The sequence below is a fragment of the Podarcis filfolensis genome (genome assembly GCF_964270895.1).
Source record: "Podarcis filfolensis genome assembly, chromosome: 3".
Lineage (NCBI taxonomy): Eukaryota > Metazoa > Chordata > Lepidosauria > Squamata > Lacertidae > Podarcis > Podarcis filfolensis.
In genome coordinates, this window is record NC_139606.1 from 66,897,649 (window position 1) to 66,921,883 (window position 24,235).

The window sequence follows — 24,235 nt, forward strand, 5'->3', positions numbered from 1 at the left end:
TGCAACTTGATGATCATAAGTTGATGCCTTCTATGATTGAATTTAAAGAAAATCAGATTTCGAGGATCAGAGCTCTACCTGAACTGGAGAAGGAAGGTTTGATAGATCCCCTTACACAGGAATTTGCTGATTTTTGGGACCTGGACTTGGGTCAAGAAGAGATTAAAATTGTGAGGGCCTTCAGACTTGGAGAAATTTTGAAAGACGTCCCGAAATATCTTCTGGATCTTAGTTTTAACTACGGAGATTTGGTTGCCCTGTCGAGAAGGAATAAAATCATCTCTAGGTGGGAGTTTCCCTGAGATCTACTCTTCAGTCTCAAAGGAAGGAAAATAAAAATAAGATCAGTAGAAGACAAAGTAAAGTGCATGTATAAATACGAAGAAGACTTGCAGAAGGGACTTGGAAAAGACTTAAGAGCCTCGGACAGAAGATTACCAGGTTGATGGACTATATGGAATTGGCGGAAATGACTGGCAGAATCCGAGACCAGGGAGAAGAGACGGTGGAAGAAGATTGGAAAAAGTTTAAAGACTATTTATGGAAATATTGTAAAATTAATAAGTGTTAGAAAAATGTTGGAATGAAGCTATACGGCTTTAATAGAAATGTTAGAAGGAATTAAGTACAAGTAGATTATTGGAGTATTAAAGGGAAAATAAGGTTAAAATATGTTAAGACAACTATATGACAGAAAATAGAGGAAGATGGAAAGGAATTGCTGAAACAATTAATAGAAGTGGAATACAAAAAGGGAGGTGTGAGGAGGTCGTTGAAACAAGTGAATGTAAGATATGAGATTGAAATGGTATGATGTGTGTTTTAAATTGTTTTTGCTTTGTTTTGTTTAGTCTACTGTGTTAGTGTCGTGTTGTGTATTGTTTATACATTGTATTGTATTGTTTTTTCTTTTTTTATCTTTCCCCCCCCTTTCCTTCTTTCTTTTTTGTAATCTTTAAAAGTAATAAATATTATATATATATTTTTTAAAAAGACAAAAATCCCACAGTACAATTCATTTTTATATCTATTGCAAGTAGAAGTGATAGGCTGGCAGAGTGGTTTTCCTGTGGTGTAGCACATTGCTAATATTGCAATCCAGAGGTGGGATTACTTAAATTTACTCAGTCCAAATCAACCACTTAATTGCTAGGTAAAACCTCATGCTCCATTGACTTGCATGCACAGTGGCTGCTGTTAAGTGTAGTGTAGTGTAGTGTAGTGTAGTGTAGTGTAGTGTGTAGTGTAGTGGTTAAGAGCGGTAGACTCGTAATCTGGTGAACTGGGTTCGCTTCCCTGCTCCTCCACATGCAGCTGCTGGGTGACCTTGGGCTAGTCACACTTCTCTGAAGTCTCTCAGCCTCACTCACCTCACATAGTGTTTGTTGTGGGGGAGGAAGGGAAAGGAGAATGTTAGCAGCTTTGAGACTCCTTCGGGTAGTGATAAAGCGGGATGTCAAATCCAAACTCTCTCTAATGTGCAACAACTAAAAGGAATAATAAATTTTGCATTTGATGGAAGGAACTCTATATCTGATGCTAACTTTACCCCCCCCAAACCCTCTCAGCAACTGGCTCAGGTAAGACACACACACTACGAATAGCAACAATACGAATAGCAATGAATAGCAATTTTATGTCCAGCCACCAGGAGGGCTAAGCTCACAGTACTTACATAGCCTTTGTAGCTAGAATCTAGTTCCGGCCCTGTTGGTGTTTTACTGCGGATTATGTTCTCTGTTTGCTGTATTTGGAAACGGCTGGTGTCTAAGGCCTTGTCAAGCTGTCGGATGTGCGTTTCTAAGGAACATGGTTCTCCTGTAGAAAATATAGACAGATAGATGTTACCAAACTGAAATGTCTCAGTGAGTAGGAGAAAACACTGAAGGTGGTGCTACTAGGTTTGAAAGCATGACAAAGAGTTAATTACAATAGCATGCAGATGACAATTAGATTTGTAACTATTATACAAACATATCTGCAACTATGTTGGTTAGTGTGTGTACTGAGAAATGAATAATTTTTAAGCAGGACATATCAGGAAAATTCAATTCCCCAAAACAATTCTAGAAGACTAAGCACTCTGCACTCGTTTCATTGTATCCTCAGACATTTTGCAGTACTGTACAGTGGTACTTCATGTTACATAACCTCCAGGTTACGGAATCTTCGGGTTATGGCCGCACCGCTCGTGCATGCACAGAAGCGCTCTGCGTGCCGCATGTGTGCGCAGAAGCGCTCTATCATGCTGCATGGATTTTTTGGTGTGTGCATGGCACCCTGAAACGAATTAAATCCTAACCAGAGGTACCACTGTATTTGTGCTAAGCAGGCAACTGGTAAGAGCCTAGAAACTGCTGCACTCCCCACACACCCTGTATAAATGCTGGGGAATTTTATAGTCTCAGCATGCACATACACATTTATTTGAAAGTAAGTCCCTCTGATGCGGGTGGCACTGTGGGTTAAACCACAGAGCCTAGGGCTTGCCGATCAGAAGGTCGGTGGTTCGAATGCCCGCGACGGGGTCAGCTCCCGTTACTCGGTCCCTGCTCCTGCCAACCTAGCAGTTTGAAGGCACGTCAAAGTACAAGTAGATAAATATGTACCGCGTTCCCGTGCGCTGCTCTGGTTCGCCAGAAGCGGCTTAGTCATGCTGGCCACATGACCCGGAAACTGTACGCCAGTTCCCTCGACCAATAAAGCAAGATGCACGCCGCAACCCCAGAGCCATCCACGACTGGACGTAACGGTCAGGGGTGCCTTTACCTTTACCTAAGTCCCTCTGAATTCAAAAGGGCTAACTTTTGAGTAGATGTGTATAGCGTTGTACAAATAAATAAAGTTTTCCTAGATTTTCCTGAAAACTTGAAAATATTTGTAATGCTCTGAGCATTACTGCTAATTTTCTGGTATGGCAAGAAGGCATTATGCTAAAACTCATGGAAATCTGGAAGAACATGGCCTTGAACAGTAAATTAAACTGTAAAGCAGTGAAGTGACCATAGGACAAATCTTTTGCTATGGAAAATGACTTAAAGACTTCTCCATTAAAGCCATTTCAGGGTGCCTTATTTCTTCTTCAGAAATATTGGACAATAGCCTTTATCTTACTAATATTGTGATATTTCAAACTGTGCAAGAGGGTTAGAGAATATAGAATCAGAAAGGGAGATGTTATCCTATTTTCACATCCTCTTCTCCCAACCCTCCCAAGCTGATTCATTCTGGGGGGCGGGGGTGGAATGTTAGTGATAATGTACTTCAGATTTGTTTAAGGAAGATGTAAGACAGAGGCTCTGGCTTTTGAGAAGTGTGTTATCCTAAATATCCTTTTACTCTCTTAAAACACTGTGATTCTATGATTTCTATCTCCCACCTCTCCCCAGGAAGCACAAGTTACATAGATGACCTATTTCCCCCTCAATTCATAGGCTATGCAACAGGAATATTAATACCACTATTTTAAGCAGAATACTAAATATATAAGCAAATATCCTTATTTTCTATCAACATGCTGGCACTGATGTGTGAAGAAGAGTGGCTGGGATAAGTAGTGACTAAGAAAGCAGATATGCCAAGTAAGAAGGCAGTGTTATTGGTGGTTTAGGTCTGGCAATCTTGATATCTGTTGCCTACCATAGACATTTCTAAGAGCATTTTCAGTAAGTTTTATATAGGCCTCAGGGCTCCCAGGGATCACTATATCTGGAAAAATAAAACACAACCCAAAATGACTGCTTATCAACAATTATTTCAGTCTCCTTTGCGTCAGGCACTGAATCTCCCAAAAGGAGAGTAAACCACCAGTTCTACTGCTTTTGAGACATTAACTGAAATTAATCTTTGTGTATTCTCCAAAAATGGTTCAAGGATCCAAATGAAACAGGCAACAAGGAGAAACCCAAATGTGCAATTACATGATGAGAGACCAGAACTGTGTATTTCAGTAGGACCAAACATGCAACCCCCATCTTGTTGTACTTCTGATAATGGAGCCTCATGAACAGAAGCGTATTCTGTGACTTTAATCTGTTTTTATTTATTTATTTTAACCCTGGGACCTACTGGTGAACAACATCTGGGAACAGTGTGCTTGCTGGGTAAGCTAGGCTTTTAGTCTGTCCTTGCAGGGATGTCCTTGTAATTCCCAGCTAAATCTTAGTTTTTGTATTGTTAGGCGTATGTATTTCAAAGAAACAAGCATAACTGAATACACATGCTTCCTGTTTGACATGGAAACCAGTGTTTTGTAACTATGTATTGGACCAGGACACAAAAATATAAATCAGGCTTAGGTTTATGGCAGATGTGCATGTTATGCTCACTTTTGGGAGTCTCATTAAATTCCATAGTACTATGGAAACACTCACAGGATCAAGTTGACGCCATCCTTTTACCTCTGCTGCACTGTCCCACAGAAACTGTCTTATTAAAATATTCTGCATGATTGTTATTTTCTAGGACCAGCATGGTCACACGGCTAAGCATGTTTAACCCATGAGTCTTAAGAGTCAAAACGGCACTGCTAAATTCCCACTAATGTCAACTCCTGTCTTACCTAAACAAGGGGTGTGCCTGATCCTTTTTGAACATGGCACCCATGAGTTTGACACCACAGACTTTTAGCTGTGTGCTAGGAAAGGCAGTGTGAGGTTGTTTTTCACACATCATTGTGGTGGCTTGGAATACAGCAGCTGGCATTGCAGAAGCATTCCCTTTACTAGTTCAACACATGGGGGCTAATTGAAAACAAAATTCATCAAAGTTCATGAGACTAGGCCCTGAACCACAATGACTTCAAGCCCAGCTATTAACTAAACTCAAAGTTTTCCAGAAAAATTTGCCTTCTGTGACTGCTATGACTAATAGGGTAGCGCCAGCTAATCTATTCTGTCTGAAAAAATCTCTTCCAGTTCCTTCTCTGACAGTCTATGAAAATTTCCTAAAAAGCAACCATATGTCAGAGCTGTTCATGTAACCGGCAACTTTACGCCAAGAACTAGGCCAATAAAGGTCAGCTGACTTAGAAATGTCCCTGCAGAGCTGTATGAAGGGATTAGAGATGGGTGAGTGATTATACCTGCTAGGCTTGCTGCTCCTCTGAGATAAAACTCTTTGTCTTCTTGCCCCTCCACTTCTTCAGAATGCAGCGCTCTCGAAACGGCCGTCTCCAGGTCCCGGCTCAGGTCATAGTCATGATCCCATTCCAAGGGGATGGAATCTACACTAGCAGGAGTGTCACGTCCTGACCTTTCACTTCGGAGAGGCTGGGGAAGAGACAGTGAGAGGTTGGAGGAAGGGTGTGGGGAGAGGACACTGTCTGCAGATTTGTCATGCCAGTGTATGTCAGAAAGATCTCCCGATTCATCCAGATCCACTTCGCGATCAGAGAGGTCATGCTCATCATCTGTGAGCTAGAAGGAAACATTAAAGAGTCAATTAATAGTCTTCTCAATGGATCAGTGCTAGCTCTAGCTAGGTCAATAAGATAAAAGTGTCACTGTGTAACATTCAAACTCACAACATTCTCATTATGCTTCTTTCTTTTCTGGTTTTATGGGTGTGTTGTTGTTTTTAAAACTCCCATATAACACTAATAAAAAAAGCTAAAAATAAGCATGTCTTGTATGTTTAGTGCTCATCTCTATGGCTGCCTATCAGGTAATTGTCTCTGTTAGATAACATCTCCTTCCAGCCAGGAAATTTACTGCAGTATCTCGGAAATGAGCCAAAATAGTCATGCATTTGGACCAGTACTAGGTCCTTTTCTTTCATCTTCTGAAAACAGCAGTCTGATTTCCAGATATTTCTTATGTACTTCTCTTTTGCATTTTCAGCCTGGAAACTTAAATGAATAATGATGCCTCTCTAGATTTAGAAGTGTACCTTTCTACATAGAAACAAAATAATGGTCCAGTGGGATCCACTGTGCAGTCCATTATGGATTGTGTAGCTCTGATCTTGCAAATTTCATGCTTATGCATTCACAAAGCTTTAAATTTACCATACTGAATGTCCTACCTCTGTAAGGCTTTCAACAATTGCTTATGGTGAAAAAAAAACTTACCGGGAGGCGGATTAGTTTTTTATGATACCGTTCAACTCGGCCAAAGACCTCCTGGCAGTATCGCCGAAGCTCATCAAGCTCTTCTTCAATGACAGCTGCATCCAGAGGCTCACTTTTTTCTATCAGCTGCTCACCCTGGGCAATGATCTGTTCAATTTTGTTGTTGTTCAATGATATCTCCTGCTGAAAGGCCTGCATAGCATAGTTATAATGAAATTTTAAGGGGTGTGTGTGAAATGTTTCTAGTAAACATATTAATTAAAAGATCATTATAACACCTGTTATTTAAATACAGATATTTCAAGACAGTTAAGATAACCATTAAACTAGTTCATTTACTGAAAATGTTGTATCTATAAAACATTTATATTATGGAGAGTATCTAGATCAGTCTTCTGTAACCTAGTGCTCTCCAGATCTCTCGGGACTTCAACTCCCATCAGCCCCCGCCAGCACTGGCTAGGAATAATGGAAGTGGTAATTCCAAACATCTGGGGAGCACCAGGTTGCTGAAGCCTGGTATACAACAAGCACACAGCTGACCAGGCAGTTGATTATCCCATAGGTAAACAGAATAGAAGGAAGAACACAAAGATTCTCAAGCCATACTCTTGCATTGTCAAACCGCTTAAGAAGCCAATCAACAAAGATAATGTATATTGTATTCTATTTTATATTGTTATTATACACCACCTGGAAAGAACACATAAAGATCCTGCATTCCTAATCTGTTATGTTAGTTGGTGACAATTTCACTTTATTTAAGTTCTTTCAGACTCAGGTGCATACCAAGGTTTTAAAATATTTAAACAGTTATCAGTATAAACAAAATATATGTGTTTTTTGAGGCACCATCTACAACACAGTTGTTCAGTCATGGTGCCTTCAGCAATAGCCCAAATGATATAATTTGTGGGCAAGTTCAGACAGAAGACTGATGTGATCCTATCTACTGTCAGGAGCCTATATTCAGTTCTTTCACCACACAGACCTGATTCCTGGAACAAAAGTATCCTTAGTTGTTTTACACTGCAGAGCTAATGCAAAATAGGCACACAGGTGGAAAGTCAACTTGACTTCAAAACAAAACAAAACAAAACATGCCACTAGTATCACAGGAACCTAGACATTTGGCAGAAGACCTGAATCCAGGAACTCCTGAGTATGGGGAACCACAACTGCCACCAAGAGAAGCAATGATGATGGACCCTTAATTGTTGCTCCATCTACTGTTTCCCACTGTGACGTGGAAGGGAAGGGCTGTGGCTCAGTGGCAGAACACATACTTTACAAAAGGTCCAGATTCAATCCCCAGAATCTCTGTGTAGGGATGGAAATATTCACTGTCTGAAAGCCTTCAGAGCTGTTGCCAGTCAGTGTGGATAATACTGCACTAGATGGACCAATAGCCTGATTCAGCTTCCATCTAATAATAATACCATCTAATAATACCATCTTCCTAATAATAATAATAATAATAATAATAATAATAATAATAATAGCAGCTTCCATCTAAGAATCTTTAGTTAGGACAAATCTTTAGTTAGGACAAAACCGAAAAGTCCCCTCAGCTCAAAAATGTTCACTTGTACAAAGGGACCTTCTCCTCTCTATTCCCTTGTGTGCACCTTGTCCCCTCCCCATATCTGCCGTGGAGGGTTGAGGGTAAATCCAGTACAGATTTAGGGAGCACGCTGGGGAAGTAGTGCTCTTGGGCAAGTGGAAATCCTTGCACTGATGAAAGGCTTACTTGGTGCTACTTTAGATACAACCAGTGACTTGTGCTGGGCATTTCTCCATCTCTTCTCTAAATATGGGTAAAGAAAAGCAACTCGTGAACAAACAATTAAACTTTCAGATGTCATCTGTTTGCTTTCGCTTGCCAGAACTGATTTACTTGGTGTGGGCTGAGAATCCCACTTAGTGCTTTCCTTTCCATTTTCATGTTTATGAAACTTGCTCCGAATAAACCTTTTAAATAATGTGTAAAGTGCTTATTGGGTTTTTTTTGTTTTGTTTTGTTCCTGTGTGCCTATAGGTTGCATTTCTATACCTTGAGCTGCTTTATCTTGGCCTGAACATCACACTCTGAGAAATGTTCAATGTTGGTTAACTGTAGATCCATCTCTGTAAGCCATACTAGAATGCTGTCGCGTGCCGTCTCAAACTCCTCACGCTGACCAATGAAATGCTAAAAAAGGAAATAAACCTAATTTAAATGCTTATAGCCTTCAACTTTATCAAACATAACTTAAACAGAACCACCACAACTACCACATCAATTAATAAAACTGCAATGTTCTCAACAGCAACTCCCCCCTTCCCCTGATCCAAAAATATACCACCATAAGGAATGAACTATGAATGGAGAAATACTTTAAGCCTGCGGAGGATGGAGGTCACTCGCTTTTGTAAATTGTCCCATCTCTGGTTTCCTTCATGGACCATCTGCTTGAGGCTGCAAGCAGAGTCAGTGCGGTTCTCTCGGGCCAAGCGGCGGTACTGCTTGTTAATCAGTTCCAGCTGAGTCAGGCTTTCATGAACTTGTCGCTGAAAAGCCTACAAGAATAGCAGCAACAAAAGAGCCTATTAGAGCACTGGCCTCTGTAAATCATGGTTTGTATTTTCCTTGTCCTTGACCTTGGCAACAGTACCACAGAAGAGAAGAGATCTTTGTAGATGGAAATTACTATCAAGGATATTACATGCATGTATGAAGGGGTAATTTAAGAAGTGACTTTTGATTGGTGCTACAATATTCTACTAAGAATAAATCAATTCAATTTTCCCTTAAGTGAATCCAGAGCTACACAACACATGTGATACTGGGATGTCACTGGATGAGACCAAAAGCACATCTAGTGCTGCATCCTGTTTTCACAGTGGCCAATAAGATGCCTATGGGAAGCCTGCAAGCAGGACCGAAGTACAACATCAGTCTCTCCATTTGTGAGTCTCATATGATCAAAACCTTTTTCGTTATGGGAATTCAAGGACTTAGGATGTTGGGCAGTAATCATTTGTGATCCTACAAAACATCCTCTTGGAAAACAAAGTAGATGGTGTGTTGTGTGTGAATGTGTGTGTTTGGGTGTGCTACATCAACATTGGGAGTGGGAATGAATTTTCCATTACAACAAATTGGCTAAAGATCCTAGTCATAATTTTTCCGTTGTCCTGTAGCTTGGTGTTTCTCCTTGAGTTATTAAAAGTTTTGAAGCAGCAAAAGTCCCCACAGGATTCTTCCCATAAATTAACAACTCAGGTTAAATGTCAATACGTGGAAAGTAAAAACGTGGATAGGTAAGAAAGAACGAAAAGAAAAGAAGAGAAGAGAGTTTTCAAATGCAATGGAAATGGTAATCAGAGGAACAAAACATGTGTTAAGATCAGCAAAGTATCTCTCTTACAGAAACAAAATGCACCTGTCTCTAAATGTATCACAAATACATTTTATAACAGGCAGCCCTTATGTCTAGTGAATCACAGTTGCCATGTAATCTGTTAGTAACTTTTGTTCAAAGGATGGACAGCTGCACATGCTTTCAAGCTCTCAGTGCTGTATTAACAAGAACATGTTTCTAAACTGACTTTAGCAACATCGTTTACAGTGAAGTTCAAAAAATATCTTCTCAGAATTAAGTCACACAGTCACACAAAAGAATTAAGTCATTTAGACTTGTTCCTAGGTGAGTGTGTTTAAGCCTGAAGCCCCAGTCGCCGGTTAATGGCAATGGCATGAGTGAGAACCGTCACATCAGCTAAGCTAGAATTTTAGAATCCTCATCCTGATAATCAACCAAAAGCACCATTAAGGACATAATCAGAGAAACACAAGACCAATCTTGATAACAATTTAGGTTCTTGGTACATACAAACTCTACAGAAAAGACCAATGTATGGTTTTTAAAAACCTTGTGGTGTGACGATTCACAAACAAGGAGAGGCTCCTGTGCCTTTAAGAAACTGTATATAGAAGGTGGCATTTCAGAAAGTGATGCTGTTCCTCTTCTACACAATTGTTACAGGAATCTCACCCTCTTTTGCCTTTTGTCGCCTTAAATCCTTATTCTGTGACAGAATATAGAAATAGTGAATGAAAGAAAAGTTCCAAAGCCAGCTAGAAATATTTTTGGAGCTTTTCAGTGAACAGTGAATTTTTATTCAACAGTAATTATACAATTCAGCATGTAGGAAGGGGAAAGTGATTTGAAACAGTTGGAATAAAAGGAGATGAGACAAAAATTACAGGACACTAGCTTCAAGACGAAATCAAGCCAGTTTTAATAAGAAAGGCTAATAAAATATACTTGGTTGAGTTTCAGTGGAAATCATTAAATATATGAATCTTCAGTGAGTTAGGGGCAAAGGAAATGAGTAAGAAGAAAAGTTTGAAGAACATTTTTCTTCAGAGAAATTGATTACTCATCCTGCAAACCAAATAATGCATATGAGTGTTTGCATGATGAAGTTCTACTTGGAAGAGCCTGGTAATAGTTTGCAAATGAAATTAAAGAGAAAAGAAAGGATGGTGGGAAATTACCAAGTTTTAAAAAATTAGTAACTTGCGTAAAATTGGAGGGTAAGGAATGTATTGAACAGTTCTCTACACTGTACAATCAGAAAACTCATAGTGTTCACATGAAATATTTTCAGTCCCCTAAATCATGCCAATTAGCCAATTAGAGCCAGTTAGCTGCTTCCTGGTTCAGGCAAAGCTTGCTTGCATTGAAATTGGCAAACTATGGTTTACATATGCTCACCAAACCAGATTTAAAACCTATATTTTGAAGCTGTTTTCCAATACTGGTATGAATGTTAAAGATTACCTATGGTTTGCCTGAATTAAGCAGTAACTAAAGACTCTTGAGGGCCTGAAGTAAAGACAAAATCCCATTCCTTCAAAGGATGATTTGGAGATTTGGAAACAATGGCTGCATTCACACATGTTGCTAACTCACTATTTAGCATTCATGCATGAGCCTTGTGCCCACTTCTCTTGCCACTTTTCTCAAGGATGAGACTAGAAGGTTTTGCTTCCAATTTTCAACTGACCATGGATACTTGTTAGGCTGGAACCATCAACTGTGGTTAGTGTTGAAATACAGTTTAGGAAAACAAGCCAGTATTAACCAGATTTGAAGCTAGCTTGTTTACTTAACCCACAGTTAACACTAACTAGTTTGTCTGGTTTAGGACTTAAGAATTAACTACAGTGAGTTAAAAACAGAAGGGAAAACATCCTATTGCCTTCTTGTAGCTGTGCTAAAGGAGAAGGGGTGGGTGGGCAGAAGAAACTGAGGCCTATAGCATTATGGAAAGAGTGAGCTTTCTTTGTCTCTAGCCAATTATTTCTCATGAGATGGCTGCAAAAGTATTAATCATTCTATATTAATAAAGAACTTCCCTATCAAGTAACATGTTCTCTGACAGGGCAAGAATACGCTCACTGCTGTAATAGGATCAAAAGGTAATATATTTCAAATGTAACAAGTCACCTCAAATTTCTTTAGTTCTTCCTTAGCAACCGTGTACAGTACGCCAGAAGAACTAGGGAAAGCAGCTGTTCTTTCAGAAATTTTTAGCCAATCTTCAAAGCGAGAATAATCATCCAGGAACTTTTGCCACAGTCTCCATGTCTCTTCAATCCTGAAGCAGAAAATGAAAAATGAGGATAGGCTGTGATTCACTTTAATGATTTTTCAACTTCTCATTTACTTCACCAGCTGCAACAGGGAAATCATACTGCAAACTTAAGCATGCCCAAGCAAACAACAGTTGTACTGAACAATAACTGGTTCTTAACCAAAGCTTGACAGTAAGTTTGATTAACAAGCAATGAAAATCGTTGGCTGAGCTGGAGCAAGACAGCTGTGGGCTGTTGATTTTTCTCTTTATACATGGCAAATTCTCATTTGGAATTCATATAAAAATTGTAAGATGTTTATAATAAGGGTACAGTAAACCAAGTGCTGAGCAGAATAGGTCCAGAAATGCAATCTTGCTTTTACAAAGTACAGCAGCTCTCTGATGATTTCTGAGCACAAAAAGAAACTTTCTCTGTGTGTTAAATTCTCTGTAGTTACCCAATGTTGAATTTAAGGGACAAAACATCCTGGAGGCTTCCTTTCACTAGCACATGAATTGGTATGTCCATCATGCAGTATAGCAAATTACTAATCATACAGGGACGCACAGCATTAAATTGTAAATCATCAATGGAAATAAAATGGTCATCGAGATGAACTTATCAATGGGTTTAAAAAACAATAACCAACACCCCAAAACATTCACTGTGATGTTGGAAACTACCTTATATAGAGATCAATCACCCATCTAGCTCAGCGTTGTCTACACTACCTGGCAATGGCTTTCTGGGGTTTTAGAGAAGCGTCTTTCCCAGCCCTGAATGGATATGCTAGAGATTGAACCTGAGATCTTTTGCATGCAAAACATATGTTTTTAGGATGTGCAGCAGTGACAGACTCCTTGAACTATATATGCACAATCAGATTGCTTGAACTATATGCACACAACTCTATGGGCCCATCTGTTGAGATCCAGCCCAAAGATTTGGGCCAAGATTCAGCAGCAGGTACTCTGCTGAATACAGAACTGACAAGGTTTCATCCATTCTAAGATATACTGAGGATCATCTGAGGACTCCCTGGGTCGAGCGCTTACTTGAGTCGCCTTTCCATTGACATAGCACAGATGTTCCGCCACCTTCGGTCCAGGTTCCGTGTGGCCTGCTGGATGGAGTCACATTCTGTTTCAGTGGCACAAGCGTCACAGTCATGGAGCAGAACTTCACAAAGGTTGAGGACAGATGCAACTCCAGTGCTATGTTTCTCTATGTCCCTTTGCAGCTCCTATAGGTCAACAGATGAGCTTGTAAACATCTTAGACAAAAGAGGAGGCAAGCTTAAAAAAAATATGCAGCAGAAGCAAACAAGGCAAACTTGGAACAGAAATGGATGAAAGCAGCCTATTTGGCAATTGATTACAAAAAAGCCATTCTGTGATGAGTGGTTATCAACATGTCCAACAGTTTTTGACTCAGATTCTAAGTGCATGTACTGAAAAGTAAGGTCCACTGAAATAGTGACATTTAGGGAGAAGAGGAAAGCAGTCAGTCACCACACCTACCCACCTGTGTTCTTCTAAAGTAAAAGTAAAGCAAAGCCTTTTGTACTAGCTATATTAGCACAAATATTTTTGCTTAAAAAAAGAAGGAAAAAGTTATGCTGATAACATTGATATACATATTATGGATTACACGAAGTAAGCACTCATTTTTTTCAATTTAATATTGAGTATATCTAGGAGCAGTTCTTTGAACCCTGAAAATCCTCTTAAACCTCTCTGCTTAATTATGAAATAACAATCCTTATATAATCAAATGAATTGAATTTCTGAGTAACTTCTCTTTCAGGTGTCAGACAACTTAAGTGCTTCCCTGCAACGACTTGATTTGAAAACTAAAATTGTCTTTGTTTAGCCTTTATCATCACTTCTCTATCATTAACCAGCTGGGAACTTATTGTGGTAAGTAATTAGCATAGTTTATACAAACCTTAAAGTCTGGAATTAAAGGGAGTTATGTTAAACTAAATTTTACAATATTTAATATGCCAACAAAGGCAAGTAGCTTAATTTTAATCACTAGTGAACATTTTTGATCAACAAATATTGATTTTTGTTTTTCAAATCAGAGCCTAATTGATCTAGAAAATTATCTAGATAACAATTCACAAAACAGTGCAAGTGTGCATCTTCTGTTAACTTCAACAGGAGTTGCCTCAGACAAGAATTACTGATGTGAACAATGGTGAGTAAAACTGGTGCCTTCTGGGTTGTATCTGCTATGCTGTGCCATATATACATCTTTCATGGTCCCATATGATCCCTGTTTGGAGGAATATGGATAAATATAACTATATTATTTTAAAATACAGGCTAATGTAAAATACAGGATGGTATGTGTTCCTCAAGGGCCAGCTTTGGCTGGAAACAATTCAACAGATAAAAAGGTTCATGTGAGATGCATGTGTGGTATACAGTACATGGTGATATCTGCAGTACGAAAGGAAATTATTAAATGGATGGATGGGTGGGTCATATGGCAATGGAATCATCCTCATAAAAGAAGTTAACCCTAAGCATGTGATTCAACAGTTTACAGTATCCCTTCTGGACTAAACTTGAACAGTACAACAATAATTCTCAGATTACTGAAAATTTCTAAATCCTGGAATTATTATTGTGAAGCAAGAATAGCTATAACTATGGGACACGTTTCCAGTGAGAAGATGTCACTTGGTTTGAAGTTCCAGTAACATTTCACACTCCTTCCTTGACAACATTTTGCCTTGTTTACATTTCTCCAAAACGTTTCGTTTCCTCCCATGTTTCAAACTATGCCCTTTCTTCTCTTCCATTCCTTGAATATTGCGTGTGTGTGTGTGTGTCTAACAGGAAATATAACACCAGGAACAGTGCTCTAAGTAGTAATATAAACATGTTTTCATGGAAGACAATCTTACTCGGCCATGAGTGATCGTCAAAGAAAGAAAGAAGCTCAGAGTAGGGCACTGAAATTAACGACTAAGTTAGGTCCATTAGTTTCAACTCTGTACCCTTTGACTGTGGGGTACAAATTCAACCCATTTTAGATACACTGCTATGCCGGAGTATAATTGTGAATAAATGGTACCTAGTTTTACTTTGAATATATTAGTACTAGTGTCTGGGCAAAGCTGCAGAGTCACTAGCTTGCAGGATTTGCAAGATATATGCATCTGGGGTAAAGAATGACCCCCACAGAAAATATATTAATGGTTCAATCCTTTTTCTGGGGCCTTCTGAGAAATAAGTCTCACTGAGTTCAGTGAAATTTAGTTCACAGTATTACAGTGTATTATATCTTCCATATTTAAAGCTTTTTTTTCTTATTTTTTCTGCATGTGCACATACAGTATTCTTGTGATCTTTTCCAAATGAAAAACATCTGCATAAGCAAGATGTGACTAGATATTAACCAGGTAATGTAATTTTGTGCCCATATGTACCTGTATGCCCCAGTTAAAATCTACATCATACATTTCATTGTAGCCAGTCTATGGCCTTTAAACCCCGAGGCTGCAATCCTACGTACACTTACCTGAAAGTGAGGCCCATTTAACTTTCTAGGTAGGATTTCACTATTAATCTTAGCCCTGTGGCATGTTTCCTGAAGACACATGCTTTGGAGAAGCAGAAAGACTGGAAAAGTTCCAATATAGTGAGCTCTATCAAGAAGACACGATGGGTGGAGTTCAACATCATGCCAAGGCGATCATTCTATCAGCCCAAGCATTTCTGCTTGCCAGATGGAACGATCTGTCCTCTTCCTGCCAGCCCATGCTGGCTTTTTTTGGAGGGGGGGCGTTAACTATGCAAAATGCAACATCTCCTGGACTAATGTGTGAATCAAATTTTGAATTCCTCTGAATTTTGCAGTTCTTTAATTAAAGAAAATACTCAAAACACTGCATTTAACTTTAGGACAAAATACATTTAGAAATTTTGTGATATAGCTATATCTATCTATCTAATCCAAATGCACATTTTTGTTTGGATACTTTCTTAAAGCTGCAGATTGATATAGAAACACAGACTTATGAATGGTCATATGTAAAACTGATGTGGACCCAAAATAGACTAATCCATCCATTCCAGTGTAAAGGTAATGAGTAAATTTGTGCTCAGCCTTTTCACTTTAGACATTGTAAAAGCTACAGCTGGGTCTTGCCAAAAGTAGCTTTTCAGTTGTAATGAGAGAGCTATGATTCTTTGACTCCTATATGGATTTTTTTCTGATAGCCATTCACACTTTTGTTACACTGAAACTGGAGGATAATAATGCGGAAGAATAGGATTCCTGAGCTGTTTATTTGGAAGCATCACAGTGCACAACTTTCCTGGATCAATCTCCAGTAGCAAAATTTACAACTGCTTGTCCCATTTGCAAAATGAAGCAACACTCCACCAATTTGCATTGCCTTCATGCATCTTTTTAGATACAATTCAGGTTTTTAAAGTGATTAAAGAGCTGTGCCTCTAAGAGACTAACCCATTCTCTTGCTATCCTGATGAATCTTTACAAGAGTACAGTGTTACTGCCAGGTCCGCTGGCTTGGCCGCAAGATAGTGGTTGCCCGGGGCCGCTTGCGTGTGTGCGTCTGACGTCAGCATGCCTGTGGTGCACACGTCTGATTTCAGCACACCCACTGTGGGCAGGACACATTTTTGAGAGGGGGTGCGAATAGGTACCCCCCCAGACTCCCTCAGTGGAGCCCGGCTCTGGCGCATAGCTAGAGCTCCACTCTGCGGTCAAGTCTGAAGAGAGGCGGCAATGTTGCTGCCCCTCTCCTGCACTGGGCTGGTCATGCCAGCTCCCTCATTCCCAGCCTCTGCTCTGCTCTGCTCCTGGGTCAGGTCTGCCTTGGGAGGCAGAGAGAGGAAGGAATGTCACAGCAGCATTGCCTGTCCTCTCCTCAGCTGGGCAGTGTGGGGTGTGCTAAGCAGGAGCATATGCTCCACCACTGGGCATGCTTATATCGGGCGCACCCCCCCAGCTTGTGCTGCCCCACGTAAAAAAACTGTGGGTGCCCTGAACCACACTCGGTGCCTATGGTGACTGCATCTTGCTTACTTGCAGAAAGGACTGCTAACATTAGTTGTCTATGTATGTTAGCAGTGTGATGTGGAGGAAAACAGGATAAAAGGTATGATTCTTCTTCCATGATTGGGGGTGGGGGTTTCCTTTTAAGTATCAAGAGTAACAACTGCAGGTCCCCTGAATGCATTAACACATCAAGAAGATCAAACCTATCCATTCTTAAGGAAATCAGCCCTGAGTGCTCACTGGAAGGACAGATCCTGAAGCTGAGGCTCCAATACTTTGGCCACCTCATGAGAAGAGAAGACTCCCTGGAAAAGACCCTGATGTTGGGAAAGATTGAGGGCACAAGGAGAAGGGGACAACAGAGGTTGGACAGTGTTCTCGAAGCTACCAGCATAAGTTTAACCAAACTACGGGAGGCAGTGGAAGACAGGAGTGCCTGGCGTGCTCTGGTCCATGGGGTCACGAAGAGTTGGATACGACTAAACAGCAAATGTATCATATATACACTGCAAAATACAACCATTCTTTGTGGCTGCCTGATACTATAGAACTACTCTCTTATAAATATTGGGAGCCATATTGTAATAAAACTTCTCTTTGGGTGGTATATGGAGACCGGAAATGTTTCTTATGTGAAATATTATAACAACCAGCAGCAAGCACTTAGAATGGGGTATGCCGAAAATTATTTTAAAAACAAGAAAACCTTGTGATTAAGTAAATGTATGGAAAGAAAATGGCGAGTTGAGATCTCTAAAGGGCATTTTTAGGACTACAGATTCATATAACCAAAAAACAATACAATGAATGCTCAACATCTTAACAATGGCTCAGGTTTTTTTCCTCTTCATTCTTCTTGTTCTGTGTTCATGGCTCTGCAGGTTATGCACAAGCTTGAAAGTTAAACATTATTTCTGTATAGCTCATGCAACTCTGCATGCAAAGGAATTAAAGCACAGGTTTAAAAACAGCCAATGATGAACATATATTTTGGTATCCCCAAATATGGAGAGTCTCAGGCATTTATAATGCTTGCAGTGTACAAACACAGAAGGCTTCCTCCAAGTCTATGGCAGTAAACAGTGCCTTGCAATCCACTCCAAAACTCCCACACAATGAAAAGCTAATTACAACAGAAGCTGACATTCTGGACATAACATCACAGTGCCTTACCTCATTTGGTAGGGTCAGTGAGCAGTTCCATGTTGACAGCAGAAGACTCTATCAGAGTAATGCTATAAGCATCACCTGCCATGAAATTTAAGGGCATCTTCCTCTCACTGCCCTCTTGCAATATTGAGCTGGATACAGCAGGCCCAAGCCTGTACCACACTTGGATCACTCTCACCTTTGTGCAATGGGCAGTGTGGGTGTTTCATGATTTTTTTTGTTCTTCTACCTCAGATTTTTGTTTTACCTGCTGCTCATTTAGTTTCCTTTGAATCTCCTCGGAATCACAGGTTTCATAGACAATGGGCTTGGACAATTCTGACTCAATGTGGGCAAGCCAAGATCTCAAGATGCTCATGTTCTTATCCAACTGCTGGACTGCCACCAGGGTCTCCTTCAGCTTCTTCATCCTGCAGGATCACAGGCAAGATCATGAGTATGTTACTTAATAGTCTGCATTGTTAAACAGCATATTTATTCTCGTAATTTTCTGTACAGAAGTAGTTGGGCTTTTACATCTGAGCACCACGCTCTTAGGTACAAATATTATAAACAAGGGCCTATACGTTTAACAAAATCTATCTTATTTCATGACCACATCTTGATACAGAAGGCACTGCCAAGTAGGAAAACATTTTTGTGAGATTAATATACCAGTACATAGAAAAATCTGAAACGTATCTCTACAAACCCTATTTCTGAAGTCTTAAGACTCTCCAGCTCAGTTTTCAGAACACACTGGAAGTACTAAACACAACAACAAAATGCTTTCAGATGTAAGAGTGAATTGTAGTATTATTTTTTACTGTAGCACTACTCTTTTTACAGTAGAAGTGGTTCTTTCAAGATGCAGTGCTGTTAAGATAAAGAAAAGACTTATTGGTACCCATTTTGGTCCAAGTAGTGTTTGCCGTTGATAATAGCCACCATAACTTTTATCTTGATTAGCAAAGAAATGAGCTATTATTCAGAATTTTTCAGGTTATTTTTTCTTAGTGCAACAACTGTGTAGTTGTTGGGGAATCCAGACCTCTTTAATCAGTGCATAACTTTTCATGTGGGGCTATCGCATTTTTCCCCAACCCAAGATTGCACTATTTTTTGCCAACATTTTGATCTCTAACAACATAATTGATGCAGAACAGTGTATTGTCTTCTGTGGTTAAGCTATATCCACAACGAACCGTTGGCACAGCTCAAACAAAAGCTGAATATAAAACAGAAAAAAACTTGGCCCTAAAAATCTTTGGGCCAATTTATTTTGCTTATTTTTTCTTCCCTGTACAATTAAGTACTTCTTTACTCCCACATACCGGATTGCATAGAAAACAGGTGTGGGCTTTCAGCACTTATACTTCTCCACAGGACCTTCCACATGATGGAAAGGATCATGTGGAGAAAAGAAGTGGCTGGTTCACATATTCAAACAGCCATTTGTCAACTTCAGTAGGAACAGATTTACTAATCTGCAGGGGCCTTTACTGAAACCTTGTTAGAAGTACATTGGTGTGTAACAAGAAAATTAACAATTCTGTTTGGCTGCTTTTGGAACGTAACTTTCATAAGCAACTAAATACAAATTCACTTTGTTTTCCAAGGGCTACAGCATGTTATATTAAGTTGTATTTTTTTCTCATTCAAATTTAAATTTAAAACAATATATTTCTTATAATATACACTCTAAAACACACACACAAATAAAAGAAGTGCTTTATAAATTTTTCTCCAAAATCCCGGTAGTGGCTGAGTGTTCTATAAACAAACTGCTATTCTCACAACATAAATGTGATAGTCAACTGAAGGCTAAATGATTTTGAAAGAAATACTACCTAGAAGCAGAACATATACATTTAGAAAACCAAGTACTATTTGTCACAATGAAACACAAAATGCGCCCAAAGTATTTACTTTGATTTTACAACTTTCATTTTCTTCATGGCAGCAAATCTATCAAATATTTCTAAAGCAAAATATGTTACATACAATTTCACCCCTATTAGCCTTGAAAAAGACTAGCAAGGAAAATTAGTGAAGGCAGATGAAGCAATTCTTTTCAAAACAAGAAAAATAATGAACAAACTTATGGATGATTTACATGGATCCCCCACCCCATGGGAAATAATTTCCCTTTAATTAACAGATTCCTAATAAAAGATATGCCAGAGTGTTTTTACAGTGTTCAATTACAGGGCCCAGAGGGGTGCTACCTTCTTAGCAGCTGTTTTAGAAGAAAGAGGTAGGCCCCCCCCCAAATAACTGATCACAAGGTGTGGTGCATGCACACTATTTGAATGGGAATGCTCATTAACTTTGGGGGCAACCCCCTCAAATATTTTATTGGGGGGGCAAAGGGACCTCAGCCCCTATGAATTGGCTCCTGTGTTTAGATGGCTATAGCAGGCATAATTTGGTTTAAAATGGTTGTGGTGGGGAGAGTACCCAGAAGATAGGATTTCACTGAAGGCTCTCACACCCCTGCCCCAATGTGAGCCTTGGATATTGCCCTCTAAATATAACATATTCCAAAAGGTATATGCAATAGTTGCCTTTTCAGACACAAAGTGCTGGAATAGGTGCCAGTCTGTCAGGAGAGAGCAGCCTAAACCAAAATGTACATAGGTCCACTCTGTGCATGTACAGCTTTTAGAATCTTTAGCTTGACAGGTCCCAATCTGATCTCCAAGCATTGTTTTCCCATCATGCCTCAACACCCTAGGGCTGCTGCTGCGCAGTCGCATGGAAAGGGTGTGGCTTACCTACTACGCTCACAGATGGTCTCAATTAAAAAGCAAAGCAGTAGAAAAGTCGCAATCATGCATTCCCACCCTGTAATTGTGAAGCATTCACAGTGCAAATTCGCACAATTGCAGGTGGAGCTAAAAGCACTGTACCTTGAAATAAAAATAAAGTGATGCCAGAAGAGAAAAAGACTCATTTAGATCTATAGAGGGATTGAAAAAAAGGCACAATTTCCCGCTTGCTGGTTGGTTAATATATGAAACAGCAATACCGAAAAAGATTAAAAGTAAAAATAAGATAATAAATGAAGGCATTGAGACTAATTGCGTCATTTTCCTTATGTCTATATTGGGGGGGGGGCAGGGAAAGCAAACACCTGGGTGCTCTTCTAGACATTTGTGCAAGTTTTTCTGGCAACATACCAGGCAGCTTTCCGTCTCTGCCTGAAGGAAAGTGTGAATTAAATAAACACTTTTTAGTTTTAAACACCAGCAACTGAACCAAAACCTCACATTGTAAACCTGCTTTAAACTTAGGTAAGCTTAGAATCAAAGCCTGAGGGATATATCCACACGCTTTGGGTTTGGAGAAGATTAAGTAGAAATCATGACAGAGCTATCAATAGCTTTTCATTCATCAAATGGCAAATCCCCTGACTAAGCCTAGCAACATAATTTGTGCTTCAAACCACATGGAAAATAAACATGTGTCCATGGGCTTACTCCAGCCGTTTTGCTCTCTGGCTTGAATCAGGGCTTATAGGATTTGTTTGCATGCATGTTATCTAGGAAACACAGTTGTGTGGGAACATGGACACATACTAACTCAAATAGATGTGCAGGAAAATGTCATGAAAGACAATGAAACGAATGTAGTTCTTGTTGTGTGTATGTGAGAGACAGAGCACAGCTGCAGACAGAGATCCCTTTATCTCCTTTGAGGTAAATATGCAGCAGTATCCTTGGGAGTCAGTGTTCTAGGAAAACCTGCAGCGATTCTGAAAATCCCTAGGCATGCTGCTTTAAGAAGCTTGGTCTAAGTCCTTTCTCTTGCTTCAGACAGCTCATGTTCAAAATAGCAGCTTGAAATCATCACATGATAGGTTTAAACAAGGTTATATACATTTAACAAGCCTGATACACAAGTACAGTAAGTCCCCTGTGACTTGCTGTACATTCCTCACAGCCCACATCTTAACCATTTGACCTTGCTCACTTTCTAATTGTCCAGGGTCATTATTCTTCATTAACAAAGATCTGTAACTTTAAAAGTAACTTTATATTTGCATTACACTAACTAGTTTAAATCCTAAGTAATCTGGCATTTTTATATCATTTTAAGAATGCATGCGTGGGGAATTTTTTTGGTACCATTAAATACTACAATATTTCTTTTTAGACGAATACATGTCTTAAAGTATTTTTATACTGAACATGCATTTACTATTATTCAAGTGCACTATATTGTATCATGAAGTCATAGAATCATGATTAGGCCAGACAGCTGGCTTCTAATAATAACTTGTAATGGTTTTTTAAATTTTTTAAAAAAAGAAGTGTAAGGTTCTTTCAGATTTCCCCCCAGCTTTATTTCAATTCTACAAGGTATAACTATACAGATCTTAAGATCTTTAGAAAAAAAAGCAAGTTGGATTCAGATAATATATCTATATATCTAGAACTTAAAGCACCGAAGAAGAAGAAAATAAATCTGTTTCCTAGTGACTGAGAAGGCTGTATTGCAGCTCTGATACTGGTTCACTTATAATAACATTCTCTTAGGAAATAAGTAACATGTAAAATGCTATGTATAGCTTGCTGGTAATATTTAGAGCGTCTTTGGTGGTTTAAGATAAATTCAGAATGCTGATAGCAAGGATCAGAGCGCATATCCTGCTTGAAATACTTCTGTAAAACCAGTCTCCATGCCACCCCTTTTCTGTGCCTCCTTTACAGCACATGGAAGACTGTGAAGTCAACTGCATTTTCTGCTATGGCTCATGTGTAGTTTGTGATCCTGCATTTAACTGGCAGTAAAACTTAGGTGTACAGTTTCACTGAGCAAGTCACTCCGATGAGCAGGGTGGTTGTTTCCAGTTCATTTTGCTCATTCCAGAACTGCAAACATTTGTGCTTTATAAAATGTAAGGATCTGTTTATCAGCGCTTAGCTCCCATTTAGTCACCTACTCAACATGGAAAAGGTCTAAAATAGGAAAAGAAACACATAAAAGGAAAAAAATAATAATGAATCAAAATGTTCACATGCCTTGTCACATCGCAATTGCAATCAGGGAGGTCTGAATCCACACTGCGGTCATCTGCCATCTTCACGGCCCATAAATCCACCAACACCAGCATTAAGCTTTCCAGCACAAAAATTAAGAACATTCAGTCCAAAATCTTCTCAAGAGTGTGCCACACAGAGCACCATGTGCACACACAAAACGCTCACACTCCCAACAAATGCTAGTAACTCACTGCCTGATAATATGAGCCCAAGCAGTGACAAGTGGTCATGTTTCTAAATAAAACTTACATTCATCAACATGTGCCAGGGTGATCTCCTGGAATGTAGGCCACGAATGGGGGAGGGAAGGGGGGGGAGCCTCCACTGCAGACTCTGAACAGTTGTAGACTCAACTGTCCAACAGTCCAGGAGAAAATGTGCCCAGTTATTGTAAACAAAGCAGAGGTTTGTGTGTTTCTTTCCTTGTTTTGATGGGTAATATTGGGGTGATTTCTTTTTATAAGAGACAGAATTCCTACTGGACTATAAGAGGCAAGGGATTAAAAAAACAAAGAGAGTAAGGAAAAGAGAAAAAGTTTAAGTTCAGAATAAGTTTAAGATTACTACAGCTTGAGTAAAGATACAAAAGAAATTGGCACTGAGCACGTTCCTTGTTTAATGATTTTATGCAACCCCCCCCCCCCGAATGAGCATCAATAAACTTGGGCACAAACCAGCCACAGGGAAGCAAGTCCCATTGGTATTAAGGAGAGGCACACAAGCACACATGTAACACTTATACTGACACAATGGAACTTAAAATGTGTTTTAAAATGATAGACATGGACGCTCTATTTTGTGGGGGAGGGAAATCATAGTAAATTTATTTATTTTTACTGAATGTATTTTTATCGACACAATCAACCAAATGAATTACAAGGTGGTTTTAGAAATACTATATTCCTTTGAATCGGAAAACAAGTTTGAAATGTTAAAATAGCTGGTTCTTATTGACTGATTCCTTTGATATCAACGAAAGAAGTTTTAAAACGAAAAGTGAATGATTTATAGGGGTGCTCTGCGGAAGAGCAGATCACCTGGTATGGTGGAGCCAAAGCAACAGCCTCCTGGCAGCGATGTTGCTGCTGTTTACCTGGAGGGGGGCAGTGTTGAGGTTGAGGCTATGCAGATTCACCAATGGGAGCACCTGAATGCAGCATTGAAGACAATATTGGGCTAGATGGAATAGTGATCTGACTCCGTATAAGGCAGGTTCCTATGTTCCATCCACTGCCTTCTTTGCTTTTCACTTTGCTTAGCCAAAGGTGAGCACTTCTGCATTCAGGGCAGGAGGGGAAA

The 24,235-nt window shown here is 39.5% G+C and overlaps 1 protein-coding gene across 21 annotated transcripts in view; it reads right to left on the reverse strand.

Annotated features, from left to right (window-relative positions):
• Positions 1-24,235, reverse strand: part of SYNE1 (spectrin repeat containing nuclear envelope protein 1) — a 276,264-nt gene that overhangs the window by 23,947 nt on the left and 228,082 nt on the right. For 10 of the 21 annotated variants that reach the window (XM_083607892.1, XM_083607884.1, XM_083607889.1 and 7 more), the window contains 9 exons: positions 18,157-18,319; positions 12,755-12,942; positions 11,569-11,719; positions 8,447-8,629; positions 8,124-8,261; positions 6,071-6,262; positions 5,084-5,417; positions 3,640-3,708; positions 1,676-1,818 (listed from right to left, as the gene is read on the reverse strand). In XM_083607892.1, the coding sequence (XP_083464018.1) occupies positions 1,676-1,818; positions 3,640-3,708; positions 5,084-5,417; positions 6,071-6,262; positions 8,124-8,261; positions 8,447-8,629; positions 11,569-11,719; positions 12,755-12,942; positions 18,157-18,319 (1,561 nt within the window). Of the gene's footprint in view, positions 1-1,675; positions 1,819-3,639; positions 3,709-5,083; positions 5,418-6,070; positions 6,263-8,123; positions 8,262-8,446; positions 8,630-11,568; positions 11,720-12,754; positions 12,943-18,156; positions 18,320-22,915; positions 23,124-24,235 lie in introns of those variants that run through there. The other 11 variants (XM_083607885.1, XM_083607875.1, XM_083607873.1 and 8 more) reach the window with 4 other exon arrangements.